At 45.9% G+C, this 14,238-nt stretch overlaps 1 protein-coding gene across 1 annotated transcript in view; it reads right to left on the bottom strand.

Annotated features, from left to right (window-relative positions):
- Positions 1-488: 488 nt before the first annotated feature.
- LOC119973343 (mucin-5AC-like) overlaps positions 489-14,238 on the bottom strand; it is a 34,871-nt gene continuing 21,121 nt past the window's right edge. The window contains exons 13-16 of the mRNA XM_038811266.1: positions 11,578-11,688; positions 9,492-9,543; positions 5,380-5,497; positions 489-871 (exon numbers count right to left, since the gene is read on the bottom strand). Coding sequence (XP_038667194.1) covers positions 691-871; positions 5,380-5,497; positions 9,492-9,543; positions 11,578-11,688 — 462 coding nt within the window. The 3' untranslated portion in view covers positions 489-690. The remainder of the gene's footprint in view (positions 872-5,379; positions 5,498-9,491; positions 9,544-11,577; positions 11,689-14,238) is intronic.

Raw genomic sequence — 14,238 nt, 5'->3', positions numbered from 1 at the left:
AAAATGTTTTCACCCAGAGAGTGGTGGGAATCTCAAACTCACTGCCTGAACGAGTGGTAGAAGCACGAGCCCCCGCAAGATTTAAGAATTATTTAGATGCTGCGGACGAAAGGCTGGAAAATGGGACCAGAGTAAATAGGTGCTTGATTGCCAGCATGGACACGATGGGTCAAAGAGCCTCTTTCCCTGCTGTTAAATCACTATGATTCCATGTCACGGGGAAATTTATCCAAAAGTGTTAGCCACATGTATCCATATGACATCATTTAAATACAAGCAGTCTTCTGGCAACTCTTAAAGGGGACAAGCAAACGTTTGGGACAGTATTAATATCGATTGTTCATTTTCAGGCAAGTTGATACTTCTGCCTCTTCTCAATCCATTTGTTACCCAATTGACAGTCAGCAGGTAAAACAGCAGAAGACAATTTCAGGGTCCCAAGTTGAATAAGCTATTAGAAACAAAAATTCCAACAGAGTACTTGGCTCTCGAGATTTGATGCTTGCAGTTGTTTATTGATATTTGTAAAGCAGACAGGTTTATTCAACTAGGTAATGTTGCAAAGATTCATGTATCCCATTTTGAAAGAGCAGTTAAAGTAACATTTCACATTTATTCTTGTGTAACATTTGATGAAAATAAATTAATTTTGAAAGATAGCTGGTTATGCATTGAATTTAACTTGAGTGTTCAAAATCCAATTTGTTTCTCAGGACAGACGTTACTTTCGCAGCCACATTTTGTGATGTCAGTATACTTGTAGATTTCAGTCTCTCCGTCCTCACATTCAAATGTTGTTGTCTTAGATTCACTTTCTTCTTCTCTGCAGCATTCACAAGTATGCTCAATCTTGTCTGTTATGGTGTTAAACCTGGAAATTAAGAGATTGTCTGTTGTAGTGAAGGTAATGTAGGAACAATGCAACAACATTACATAGTTTTGATAACAGATTAAAAGAAGGTAGACTTTGGTTTTATACTGTGCCCAATTCTGTCTGAATTATATAAAATGCTTCACAGAAGATGAATTGTGCAATGGCTCATGCTGATTTGAAGAATGCGTTCCCACATTCAGAACATGCTCAGGTGGCACATGTCATTAGGATAACTTACAGATACTTTAGAAAGAAACGATATTGAAGGTTCAGGGGCTTATTTTATTTTAATTCCATATTTAAAAAAATAATAATTCAAATTTCGCCATCTACTGTGGTCGTATTCGAACCTTGGGTCCCAGGAGAATTATCCTGCGCCTCTGGACTGCTCGGCCATTGATAGTACCACAGTGTCACCACCACCCCACAATGCATCATCTGATGACAGAGGTCATCTCTTTCCACTGCAGTCATTGCTGGTTCCATGACATGACCAAACAGCTTGCATGGAATGGCAAAATGTTGCAAAAAATTTCCAAACAACTTCCATTTCACCACTTGCATCTTCCATAAAACACCAAAAATGCTATGATGGGAGATTGGAAGCTACCATTGTTGGCTCTTTGTTCTTTGGTTACAAGTGACTTGAAGAATCTCCTTTTACCCAGTTCTCCAGCAGAGCACTCAACTGGCCGAATGGACACTCTGAGCTGGAGCCATGGGAATCGAGGAGCAAGAACTGGCTGGCCCAGCTCACAGTCTTCCTGCTCCCTCCTCAAGCACTGCCCAGACCAGTGAAGCACATGCTGAGGTAGGATAGATTGAGTCAAGGCCATCATGGTCCATTTCCTCTCAAAGATATCTGAGCTGTCTGATATCTCTTCAGGATCTCAACAGCCACCCTCTCCCCACAGCCTCACTGCATCTGGCGGAGCTGGTTCACTGTTTTCCAGTGAAGAGCAAGTCATCTGTAGCTTTTTTCTCTCTGCCAGTAGTTCCACAGTCAGGGCCGGTGAGTAACGATGATCCACCTCCAGTATGGAGTCGACCAGCTGTTGCCTAGCTGCCCTCCCCTTCATTTCTGTGCGCACCTTGTACGCAATAACATCCTCCCTTATCACAGCCTTCAGTGCCTCTCAGACTGTGGAGGGTGAGACCTCTCCATTTTGGTTGTTGGTAATGTATCTGTCTATGACTTGTGATTCCATTCGCAGAATGCATTCTTGGGCCAGGAGGGCGGGGGGGGGGGGGGGGGGGGGGGGGGGGGGGGGGGGGGGGGGGGGGGGGGGGGGGGGGGGGGGGGGGGGGGGGGGGGGGGGGGGGGGGGGTGGGGAATGTTTTGCGCGGCTGTCTCCAACCTCATATCCACACAGTGTGGAGCATGGTCAGAGATTACGATTACTGAGTATTCCAATCCTACTATCCATGGAAGCACAGCTTTCCACACCGTGAAGCAGTCGATCCTGTTATATACCCTGTGTACCTGGGAGAACAAGCAGAACTCCTTGTTCCCTGGGTGTGTGAACCACCATGGGTCCACTGTCCCCATCTGATCAATGAAGGTGTTCAATTCATTGGCCACATTTGAACTTTTCCCCGACTTGGGGTTAGATCTCTCTGTCCATGGGTCCTGTAGGCAGTAAAAGTTACCCCCCTCCCCATGATGAGTCGGTGTGAATCTACATCGGGGATTTCCACCATGCTTTTCTTCATGAATTCATGGAACGAGTTTGCTCCTTCCAGTTGGGAGCGATCACGTTTACGAGACCTACTGGTGCCCCTTCTAGGATCCCACTAACCATGACGTATCGGCCCCCTTGGTCCCTAGCTGTCCTTGTCGCTGCAAATATTGTCCTCTTATTGAACAGTATGGCCACCCCCTAGCCCACCCCGCATGCGGCACGATTGGTAAGTCTGTCCCACCCAGCTCTTTCTTACCCACAGTCGGTCCTTCCCCCTCAGCTGGGTCTCCTGGAGGAAGATTATGTCGGCACTTAGACTTTTCAGATGGGCTACGTTTCTGCATCTTTTCACTTGGCCGTTGAGTGCTCACAACTTCCAGGTGACTCTTCTGATGAGGGCTTCTGTTCGCCCTTCCCCCACTCATGTGGGGTCAGGCATACTTACCTTGTGGGTGTGCCCCTGCACTCCAGGGTTTCCCTTTGTTTGAGGGCCCTATATGATACTGCTTGAAGTGCCATTGTTTCCATTGTCACCATGTGCGATCTGCCGTTGCCAGCGTTCTACCCCCCCCCCCCCTCTCCACTCCTCAATTTTCTTTTCCCTTGGACCTGTCCACCACCCTCCCATCCCACCCTCCCATGCCGTCCGGACCTTCCCCCTCATCTTCTCACTTATTTCCAACGCCTACTTTCCCCTCTTTAGAGTTGTCTTCCCCACCTTGCTGCCAGGCACTCTCTCCCAATCGGAAATTATGCCCCGTTTCTTCACCCCCCCTTTTTCTCCCCTCACCCCATTTTGTACCTTACCGTTCTTGCCCCTCCTTTTTGGGATTAATAGATGAAGATGAGGCAGCTCTATCCCACACAATTAGTCTCCTTTTTTGAAACAGGAAACCAGAGTTTGAGTTCACTGCTGGTGTCATTGCCTTCGCAGCCCGTGTTTGCGAAAGACACCATCTGCTTGTGCTGGTGCATGGAAAGTCACCCAGAGTTTGGTGGGGTACAGCATCCCAAACTATACCTGGCTTTTACACAGGGCCACCTTGGCTGTGTAGAATTTCGCCCAGCGCTTGTCCTGGTCTGCCCCAATGTCCTGATACACATGGATCGAGTGTCCCTCCCACTTTCAGGACTGTGTGTGCTCAATTCAGGATCTTTTTCCGGTCATGGTACCGGTGCAGTTTCATGACCATAGCCCACGGCTGCTCCCTGGTTTTGGGCTTTGGCCGGAGTGACCTGTGGGCTCTGTCCACTTCTGGGGTCATGTGGAAGCTTGTCCTCCAACCAGCTTGCCCAGCATCTGGGCCACGTACTGAGTGGTGTTCCTGCCCTCGGTACCCTCCAGCAGGCCTACAACGCGGAGTATTTTGACAGCACAAACAGTTCTCTGTCATCGACTTTTCCCATCACAGTCTCTTGTGTCACCACCAACCTTGCCATCTCCGTCTCCAGTGAGGTGATCCTGTCGTTCTGGTAGGTTGCAACCTTCTCCAGCTCCCTGATTGTTGCCTCCTGTGCCTCTAGTTGCCGCCCAGTCTTTTCCAGCGGTGCTTGAAAGGGGATCAGTGCCTCTGTTGCCTTCACTGTTGCTATCATTTCTAATTTGATGACCTCTCTGAGCAATTGGAGCTCCTGTGTTAAGACATCCATCCATTTGTTTATCAGGGGGAGGGGGGTAGACCGGCATATGCCCTGGCAGCCCATGCCTTTCCGTTGCAGCCACTTCCTCGTCCCTCCACGTGTTCGTCGTTGCCTCAATCTTCCTCTCCAGACTTTCACTGATTCTGCAATCCTTTTGGCTCCTCAAGTTGCTGCCTGGCATGTCTCGTTTGTTGTGGTGGTGTTGGAGGAGGATGGATTTTTTTTCAGGTTTAGCGGCCTATTTTGGAGCTAAAAGTGACGATTTCGGGTTTCCAGGAAGAGAGCCACCTTTCATGCATCCGCTCAGCACATCCCCATCAACGGAAGTCCCTTGAGATCCCATCTGAGCCAGCATGGAGCCTCTTTAATGCCTGTAGACTGAGGGGTCATGTGGCAATGTAATGACAACGCTCAAATACTAAAGGGGTCACGTGTGGAGAGCATGGGAGTTAAACCCAGGAACGTTGGCAGAGCAGCAACATGAATTAGTTGCTGAAGAGGCGAATACAGAATTGTTGTTCACAAGTCCTTGGTCATGTCGTATTTTGGACCCACAATATCTATAATGCATGAATTATCCAGGGAAAATAGACAAAATATACAGAACGAAGAATGGCAAACACTCTAAATAGTTGAACTACATCAGTTTGGTTATGTAATCACCTGAACGTTGTCAGCGTTGAAGGAGCACTGAAACAATTATTGAACAACTTGTCAATGAACATTTTGGATACAAGCAGAACAAAATCAAGGTGAGCAAACTACACAAATGTGCATTCAACAATGCCTTTTTCTGCCACAGGGTTTATATTTAGCCATTTTTAGTTGCACATTTTGTGCATAAATCTGTATTTGACCAAAAGTCAACCGAAGTAATTGCTAAATATGTGAACAATGGGCTAGATACTTGGTCGGCGGGATCCACCGCTTCACCGGTAGCGCACTCACGCTCACGGATTTCCCAACGGCATGGGGGTGCCTACAATGGGGAACCTCATTGGCCGGCTTCCGGGACGGAGAATCCCGCTGCCTGTGGGGGCGCGCCGCACCAGAAAAAGGGTGCAGAGAATCCTGCCCAATGTTTCTTGTTCCAAACTCAGAAAATTCCTGTTCATCGTTATGAAACTATGTTAAATTATTCTTACTTAAATCACAATTAAAAACATAAAAATAAATACTTACTTAGTTGATCCTCCACAAAAGCCTTTACACATGAACAAAGTAAGTTCTCCTGCACATGTTCTATTGTTCAGTATTTTTGTGACATTTAGTGCACTTTTCAGCATTTTGCAATTGGATACTAGAATTAATAAAACAACACTGATTAAAACTTAAGCTACAATTGAAAATAAAAATGACACTTAGAAATTTACAATGCAAGGAACCTGGATGGTTCAGGCGCTGGTTGGTCATACATTTTAGAAGATTCATCCTGACTGAGTTAATTTGAACTGATTTTAACTCCACAATGTCTGTGTCTGCACAATAATTAATACCACCAATTAGCTGTCACTGAAACAAAGATAAACCATTCAAAATAACCCGTATTAACTCTTTGGCATGAAACAGAAACATTCCGTGTGATTTTCTTTTTCATTCGTTCATTTATTGCCCATCCCTAAGAGCCCTTGAGTGGGCACTTAATTTTCAACCCCATTGCTGTGGGTCTGGAGTCTCGTGTAGGCAGACCAGGTAAGGATGGCAGATTTCCTTCCCTAAAGGACATTAGTGAATCAGATGAGCTTTTATGACAATTGACAATGGTTTCATGGTCATCGTTCGACTTTTAATTGCAGATTTTAATTGAATTCAAATTGCAGTGGCGGGATTTGAACCTGGCTTCCCCAAAGCAATACTCTGGCTCTCTGGATTACTGGTCCAGTAACAGTACTACTAATCCATCACCTCCCCAATTCAATACAATTTAACACTTTAAAATGAATCTTTGTGCTGGAGGTGAGAGCTGATGCGACCATCAATTCACACGAGACGATTAGTAGAAGTGAACAGTGGTTTTAATAAGCTAGATCTGTGCCTGCCTGCGACTGCTTTGTACTGAGCGCCACCTGCAGGCTGCAGGTTTATATACCACCCCCGAGGGGGCAGAGCCACAGGCGAAGCCCACAGGGGCATCAACATAATACAATACAGTGGTGAATTGCAGTAGCAATACGTTCACCACAAGAGCCTAAAGGGTTGGGGAACAGTCAATATTGATAGCATCCAGGTCAAGTATAGGATGGATGGATGGAGGCAGAGTGAGTTTCTTACTACTTTGTGCCAACAATAATCCTATACAACTGTTTACACCCTGCTACACAAGTGGGATATTTTCTATTTTATCCTTTTTACATCCCAGCACTTTAAGTAAGATGGACAATTTAGAGTGCTAAATTCAGATGAGGTTTCAGACATGGCAAGCCCTCTGAAACTGATTCCATGACACCATTGAGGAGAAACAAGATAATTTTTCCTGTGCCCTGGCCAAAAAGTATTCTTCAACTAGTATCTAAAATGGATGATCTGGCCAGTTATTTCATTGCACATTTTGCGGCATATTGACCATGGCATTTCCTACAATAGAACAGTCACAACATTTTAAAAGTACTTAATTGGTTGCAAATGTTTCAGGATGTCCTGAGATTGTAAAGGCTACCATATAAACGCAAATATCTTCTTTAGGTTAGAAAACCGGAGAGATTGTTCTGGGTTGGATGAGCCCAGATCTTAGAGGTAAATGTTTCCTGTGTGATTAACTGCATCACACAGTTCTCAGCACCACTCATTCCTGAGGCTTTATAAAAGAATAAATTTAGAATACCCAATTATTTTTTTTCCAATTGAGGGGCCATTTAGCGTGGCCAATCCACCTACTCTGCACATTTTTGGGTTGTGGGGGTGAAACCCACGCAGACACGGGGAGAATGTGCAAACTCCACATGGACAGTGACCCAGGGCCGGGATTCAAACACGGATCCTCAACGGCATAGTCCCAGAGCTAACCACTGTGCCGCATGCCGTCCCCTCCTGAGGCTTTTTTAGGCGGAGAGTGAATTATTTGGATCTAGCAATGGGTAATCCGTTAATAAAGATTGATTCAGAAATTGGAATTTCGAATGAATTTGAGTTCACAAACCTCCCCCCCCCCCCCCCCCCCCCCCCCCCAAAATTGAACACGTTCCAAAATGGAATGGCTGTTTCACATTGTACAATCCCCAAGAGAGGAAAAGCGAACTAAGTGATTTTCAGAAGTACAGACAATAGAAAATTATCCGCACAACTGGAGCACAAATTAGAGACTCCAAACCAAATTTTAACAAAATAAAGTAATAATGAACTACAGAAACCAGGGTGGTAGTGGAGCTGCTATAGTTGATCTTGGCACATCTGAGCATGGAGGAAAAATCAGCTGGGTGTCCTGCTTGTAAAGGCTAATTAGTGACCTCCAAAAGGATGGATTGTGATGCACACATGATGACTAATTTAACTGATCTGTAAAATGAAATTCTTCTCCAAAGGATTGTACAGAAGTTGAGCACAGCGGGGAATGTGTGTTTGGCTGCTGATGTCTGTGATCAGAAATAAAGTTTAATCTCTTCACGATTGCTCACACTCTTTTCCTAAATGCTCCCTTCAATTACATTTTCTAGGTTTTCAGACTCTTTTGATTTCCAGTGTTTCTTTGATGTGCCTTTGATAAACCTCTTCATATTGTCATTGCACTCCACCCACTGGTCTGTGATGGTAGCTGTTTATAGCCAGAATACTTGATTGCATTCTCGGATAACTCACAATGGACCAAAGCACCAATGGGTGCAACACGAAGGAGGTGCACACCTATTCTGAGAATGCCTGTTAATATGATACTTGAAATACTTGTCTAATGGGGCAGTTATCTGTATGTATAAAATATTTCTCTATATTTATATCCGAATAAAAAATGTTAGCTCCAAAATTCTTGGGAGATGAATTGCCTCACCATACTGGGCAGCACAGTTTATACAACCTGAAGAGAAATAACCAGCACGGATATAGGAAAGAAGGCTGTACTACAGACAGTAAAACCAATTAAACCCTGTATTTTCTGACTGAAATCCACATAGTCCAAAACAAATCTCGCTCGGCGCGGGGGCGGAGAATGGCGTCCAACCCGAGATTGGGTCCGCACCGCTCCCGCTTGGGAATCGCTTTGAATCGGCGTGTGCAGTCTACGCGGCTCAGTCGGGAACCATTGAAAGAGGCCCCCATGGTGATTCTCCGCCAACAACTGGCTGAGTTCCTGACGGCGTGGGACTCTCATGGTCCCAGTCCGCGGATCCTTCACTGGGGTGGCCCCCAGGATGGCTAGGGGGCCACCAATCTGCGGACCCGCACAATCTGAGGGGGGGGGGTGCCTATGTTATCGGTGCCGGTCCGTGGTGTGGGTCGACCATGTCGCGCCACGTGGCCCACCAAGGCCGCCGCCGTGCGCATGGGTGGACCCCCGACCGGAAGTGCAGGGCTCCGTATCGGCAGCCAGAGCTGTGAGGAGCACTCCGGGGCCCTGCTTGCCCCCTGCAAATCGGAGGATCACCCTGGACTTTCTCCAGGTAAGTCCAGAGTGATTCACGTGCGTTTGTTCGCGGACATGTGGACATTGCCCCATTATTAGAGAATCCCACCCCTAAACTTTTCTTGATCTATATAGATCAATACTACACCGTGTGATGCTTATCTCATTAAGGGTCCTTACATTTATTTAAATACTAACTCATTGGCCAGAATTCTCTGGCTGTTGCGTATCTCTTTTCCCGCTGGCAGTGCGCCCCCACCCACAGGTTTCCATGCAGCGTGGGGTGGTTTTAATGGAAAATCCATTGACAAGTGAGAGGAAAAGAGAGTCCCGCCGCCAGTGAGTAACACGCCACCGAGAAACACGGGGTTGGGGGACCGGAGAATACCGCCTATAATATACAAATAGATGCTGGAAAATCATAGCATAGCATTTCTGGTTGTAAAACCCACTGTCATTCTGGTCCAATGGAAAAGTTCATTTACAAAAGTGTCCTCAGTTTTCTGCAATACCCGTCACTTCCACAGGTTTGCAGCATTGAGGTTTTTCACCGTAACAATGCCAAAGCACTTTTACTAACTTGCAGGCGGAGATATGTTTCTAGACCCACTCCTCTTCCTTAAGGTTCTTTTCCCACTTTGTCTTCTCCACCCCTCAATTTAATCATGATTAGCCATGTGCAATAACACAAGAGATCAACTAATATATGAATATTTTTAGTGTAACATAATTAAATGGTTACCTTGCTCTATACATTCATGGCAACAATGCTCAGCATCCCAGATTTTTTCAGACTAAACAAAGAGAATAAACGGTAAAAAGTTAATATCGTACCTACTCTTCGAATTTACAATAATATAACTTTTGGGCCTGTAAGAATGTAGAGATGGTTATACGTGTTAGTGTATGACTAAAAAAAGGAAGAGTATAAACCTTCCATTTACTTATTCACCTTTTTCTGAAATGCCTCAAGCCACGTCACAAACAGAATGCTCAAGTTAAAATAAATTCTATGAAACATTGGCGAATCACTATCTTTTTAAACTGTGAATATCCGGCAGTTGAGAATCTTCTGTTCCCGCCGGAGGTGCATCCGCACCTGTAGGGCTTCTCGGCGGTGTGGACTTCATTGGACTTCGGGGTGACTTCATTGGGAAAACCCATTGACAAGTGGCGGGAAGAGGGAATCCTCGGTGGCTGCAGTGCCGAACCTCACCCCGCTATTCACAGGCACTTTGCCGATTTTTAGGGACTCAAGGGGCGCGATTCTCCCACACAGGGAGAAATCGTAAGGCTGGCGTCAAATCCGGGCGGGTTTGACGCCAGCCCCCCCCCCTCCCCGACCGGGAACCGATTCTGGTCCCCGGTCGGGGCTAGCATGCCGCCGCCGTAAACTCCGGCATCGCGGGCTTAACGAATTTCATTAAGCCCGCTTGCCAGAGTTTGCGCCGGCTGACGCGTCATATGACGTCAGCCACGCATGCGCGGATTGGAAGACTCCAACCCGCGCATGCCCGGATGACGTCATCGCACATTTGCGCGAAACCCGCGCATGCGCGGGCCGGGATGCCCCTCAGCCGCCCCGCGAAGTGATACAGCGGGGCGGCGGAAGGACAAAGAGTGTGCGGGAATCGGACCCGCTGCCCGCGATCGGTGGGCACCGATCGCGGGCCCATGGCACCCTTGGCACGGCCGTGGTACTGCCGTGCCAATCGGTGCCATGGTTTTAAAAATCGGCACTCCATGGCCGTTTTTACGAACGGCCAGACCAGGTGTGTTTGCCGTTCGTAAAAACAGCCGTAAAGGGCTTGGAACTCGGCCCATCGGCCAGCTGAGAATCGCTGCTAGCCGTAAAAAAACGGCGGCAGCGATCCGTATCGGGAGTCGAGCGTGGGGGGGGGGGGGGGGGGAGAATAACGGGAGGGCGTCGGACTAGCGTGGCCGTAAAATTTTACGACCCCCGCTATTCTCCGCACCGTCGTGAGTGCGGAGAATTGCGCCCAAGGAGTTTTTCCTGTCGAGCCCGATTGTGGGTTCGACAGGGAGAAACTCCTCGAGTTCCTAAAAATCGGCAAATTGCCTGTGAATAGCAGGGTGAATCTCGGCATTGCAGCCCACCGAGAAACATCCCGCCAAACGCAGCCAAAAACAGATTCAGATTGATTTCCACTGAATCACGCCTGTTATTTATTATGTAAATACGAGCACAATCCATCAACAAATGACAAGAACCTGCAGTTCTAACATTTTTAGTAAGTATAACAATTCAAAGTCCACAAACTGCATGGATAACTTCCACGGTACTCATAAACACTTTGCAGTTACTATACTTGGTATTGAAATATATTATTAGCTTGCCCTGAATTACAGAAATAAAAGGGTAAGATAAAAGTTCTGCATTGTCATAAGCTGAACAGAAAAATCAATTTTGCATCTGACAGCAATATTAATGCTGACATTGAAGCAATGGCAAAGTAAACATTTCCTTTTGGGATATCAAACCATATTGGGTAGACTGACCAATATATGCTGATATAACAAATCTGCATTCTATACATCCATATTTTAAAATATCTATATAGTTAAAATAGAATATTGTGGTACATATTCTATTCCAGCTGTTCAAATATTAAGTGCAAAATCTCATGCTAAATTACTTGCAGCAATTGAAATTATTTCACAATATCATGTTTTTTCATCATGTATTGATATCTTAGTAATGTTCTCTGAACAAAGTCAGTGTTAATTGAACTACTTTATCTGTACTTGATTAGGATTCTTCAAGGTGAAGAAACATCTGATAAAGATGAACAATATACAATACAAACCTCACTGCAAAAAGGCTGAACGGCACAACTCTTTGTCTGTGTTCGGATAATAGAGTCCTTACATTCGTGGGAAGTGCAGTTATCGCTGGGATCCGCCCAACGTTCATCTTCCTAGGAATGACAAATGCAACATAACAAAACAAGTAAATTCAATGGATGTTCCCAAAGCAAAAAAATACAAATAATTTAATGTCACCAGTTATTGCATGAAGGGAAGATTTGAAGGGTTTTCATAATCACCATTGTAAATAATCTCAATATATTTTTAAAATATAATAGACCTGAGGGTCCACAGGGAATGTACATCCCAACCAAGACTTTAATTGTTAATTCTACCCAAGTTTGCAAGTTTAGGGATGGATTCCTTCAGTTCCACACTCTTGCCACTAGAGGTACATCTTGAGCACCCAGCCACTGAAGAGACCAGAAGGTTTACTAGCTATGTGAAGAGTTTTATATGTACTAAAGCTCTTCAGAGTTCCAGATCATGATCCTGGTCCCATGTCCACCGTTTGGAATACCTGCTTTCATCAGCCGATCCTGTCCGGACTGAACTCTGAAGTAGTAAGCCCTGCCTTATCTTTGACCCTGCAAGAGTGGTTTTTAGGCACCATCCCTTTACAAGGCCCAGACAAAATCTTTACAGTGGAACGGGATTTGGCATATTGTATTCCCAGTCTAACTTTCAAAATTTCTAGGGGCCTCTTGCTGTATTTACAGCACGGGTACATCAGAAGGGATGCGGATTTCCAGGAACAATATCCTGGTTGCACACAAAACAAACTTGAACAACTATTCAGGAGAAGAACTGGAATTATTAACCTCAAATTGTAAAGCGGAGTTAAAACTGATAGCTCTGATGCAAACGGCCTTTCACACAATTTAGCAGAGAATTCTGCTAAATTAGGATAAAGGTTAGAGAGAAAAGCACACAATATTGTACTATGTCATGTTAAGGCTTTTGGTTTGTGAACAATTGTACCTGCTGGCAAAAGCTAAATATAATATCATTTTCATGTTTTGTCACTTTATTTTGTTATATTTAAACCTAGAAGAATCAAAACTGAGACATGTAAAGACTTAAAGTAGCAAGATCTAAACTTGTCACCTGCAGCAAGCAAGTTTCTAAATTACCCCAAGTTCTCACACCAAATGATGTATCTTCTCAACAAACCTGATGAAAACATTGCCAATCTAGGCAATAAGTAACTTGGTCTTACAGAACGTGTTATTGCTGAAGAAAAAGCCATTCTATTGAAGCTATCTGCTTTGCTCACATCAGCACAGATGCAAGAATGCCAAATTTAAAAGGAAACTGCATCTCGTACTGCACAAGAAAAGGGTGCTTATTGGTTGGCAAGTCAGCTCTGATTGGTTGTGATGTTGCCCTGGCAAATGCACCAGGGAGTTATTGTTCCCATGCTTTCTTTATTCAAAAAAGGTGCATGGGCGGGATTCTCTGATGCTGAGGCTAAGTGTTGACGCCGTCGTAAACGCCATCGCGTTTCCCGACAGCGTCAACATGGACTCAGGATCCGCAATTCTGGCCCCTACAGGGAGCCAGCATGGCACTGGAGTGACCATGCCACTCCAGCTGCCGATCCCGGTGTCAGATGGACGCCGTGGGGTCCGCGCATGCGCAGTGACACCAGCGCCAACGCGCGCATGCGCAGTGACACCGCACGATTTCTGCGCATGTGTGGTGTCTCCCTTCTCCGTGCCGGCCCTGACCTAACATGGCGTAGGGCTACAGGGGCCGGCGCGGAACAAAGGAGGCCTCCAGCCCAAGAGGCCGGCCCGCCAATCGGTGGGCCCCGATCGCGGGCCAGACCACAGCGGAGCCCCCCCCCCCCCCCTCCGGGTCGGACATTCTTCCTACAATACAAATCAGTCAGCTGGAGTGCCAGTGCAATGCCAGTTATGTAGGCCAGACATCCCAACACATGGATCGTGTCAACAAGCATGTCCCTTCTGCTGTTCGCAATACACAGAGTACTGATTACTCTTAACCAACCCGTGCTTCGAAAACTCAGGACATAATGTTTAACATTAGATATGATTGCATAGAACCATAGAATTCCTACAATGCAGAAGGAGGCCATTCAGCCCATCGAGTCTGTTGCAACTCTCTGAAAGAGGCACCCTACCAAGGCCCAATACCCTACCTTATCCCTATAACTCCATAACCCAAGCTAATTTGCACATTCCTGGATACCAAGAGGCAATTTAGGATGGCCAATCCACCTAACCTGCACTTCTTTGCACTGTGGGAGGAACCTACAGCAACCCGAAGGAAACCCACCCAGACACGGGAGAAGTGCAAACTCCACACAGTTACCATAGCCTGGAATTTAATCCAGGACTCTGGCACTATGAGACAGCACTGTAAGCTACTGTGCCACCCATGATTGGCAGGATATGTTGAACAATAGTGAGTGCTACGAATTACACTATCAACCAATTTAAGATTATTAACAAGTATTGGTTACAATAAGCTTTCTGGAAACTACATGTATTCAGATACAGAGACCTACCTTCTGCAGGCAAAAGGAATATGTCCAGACATTGCACCTTTTTGAATAAACAAAGGCATTGGGATCAATAAGTCCCTGGCTCATTCATGTGGTGGTCTCAACCAATCGGAGCTGACCTGACAACTAA

The sequence above is a fragment of the Scyliorhinus canicula genome, chromosome 11 (assembly GCF_902713615.1).
Source record: "Scyliorhinus canicula chromosome 11, sScyCan1.1, whole genome shotgun sequence".
Lineage (NCBI taxonomy): Eukaryota > Metazoa > Chordata > Chondrichthyes > Carcharhiniformes > Scyliorhinidae > Scyliorhinus > Scyliorhinus canicula.
This window is presented reverse-complemented; position numbering and strand designations above follow the sequence as displayed.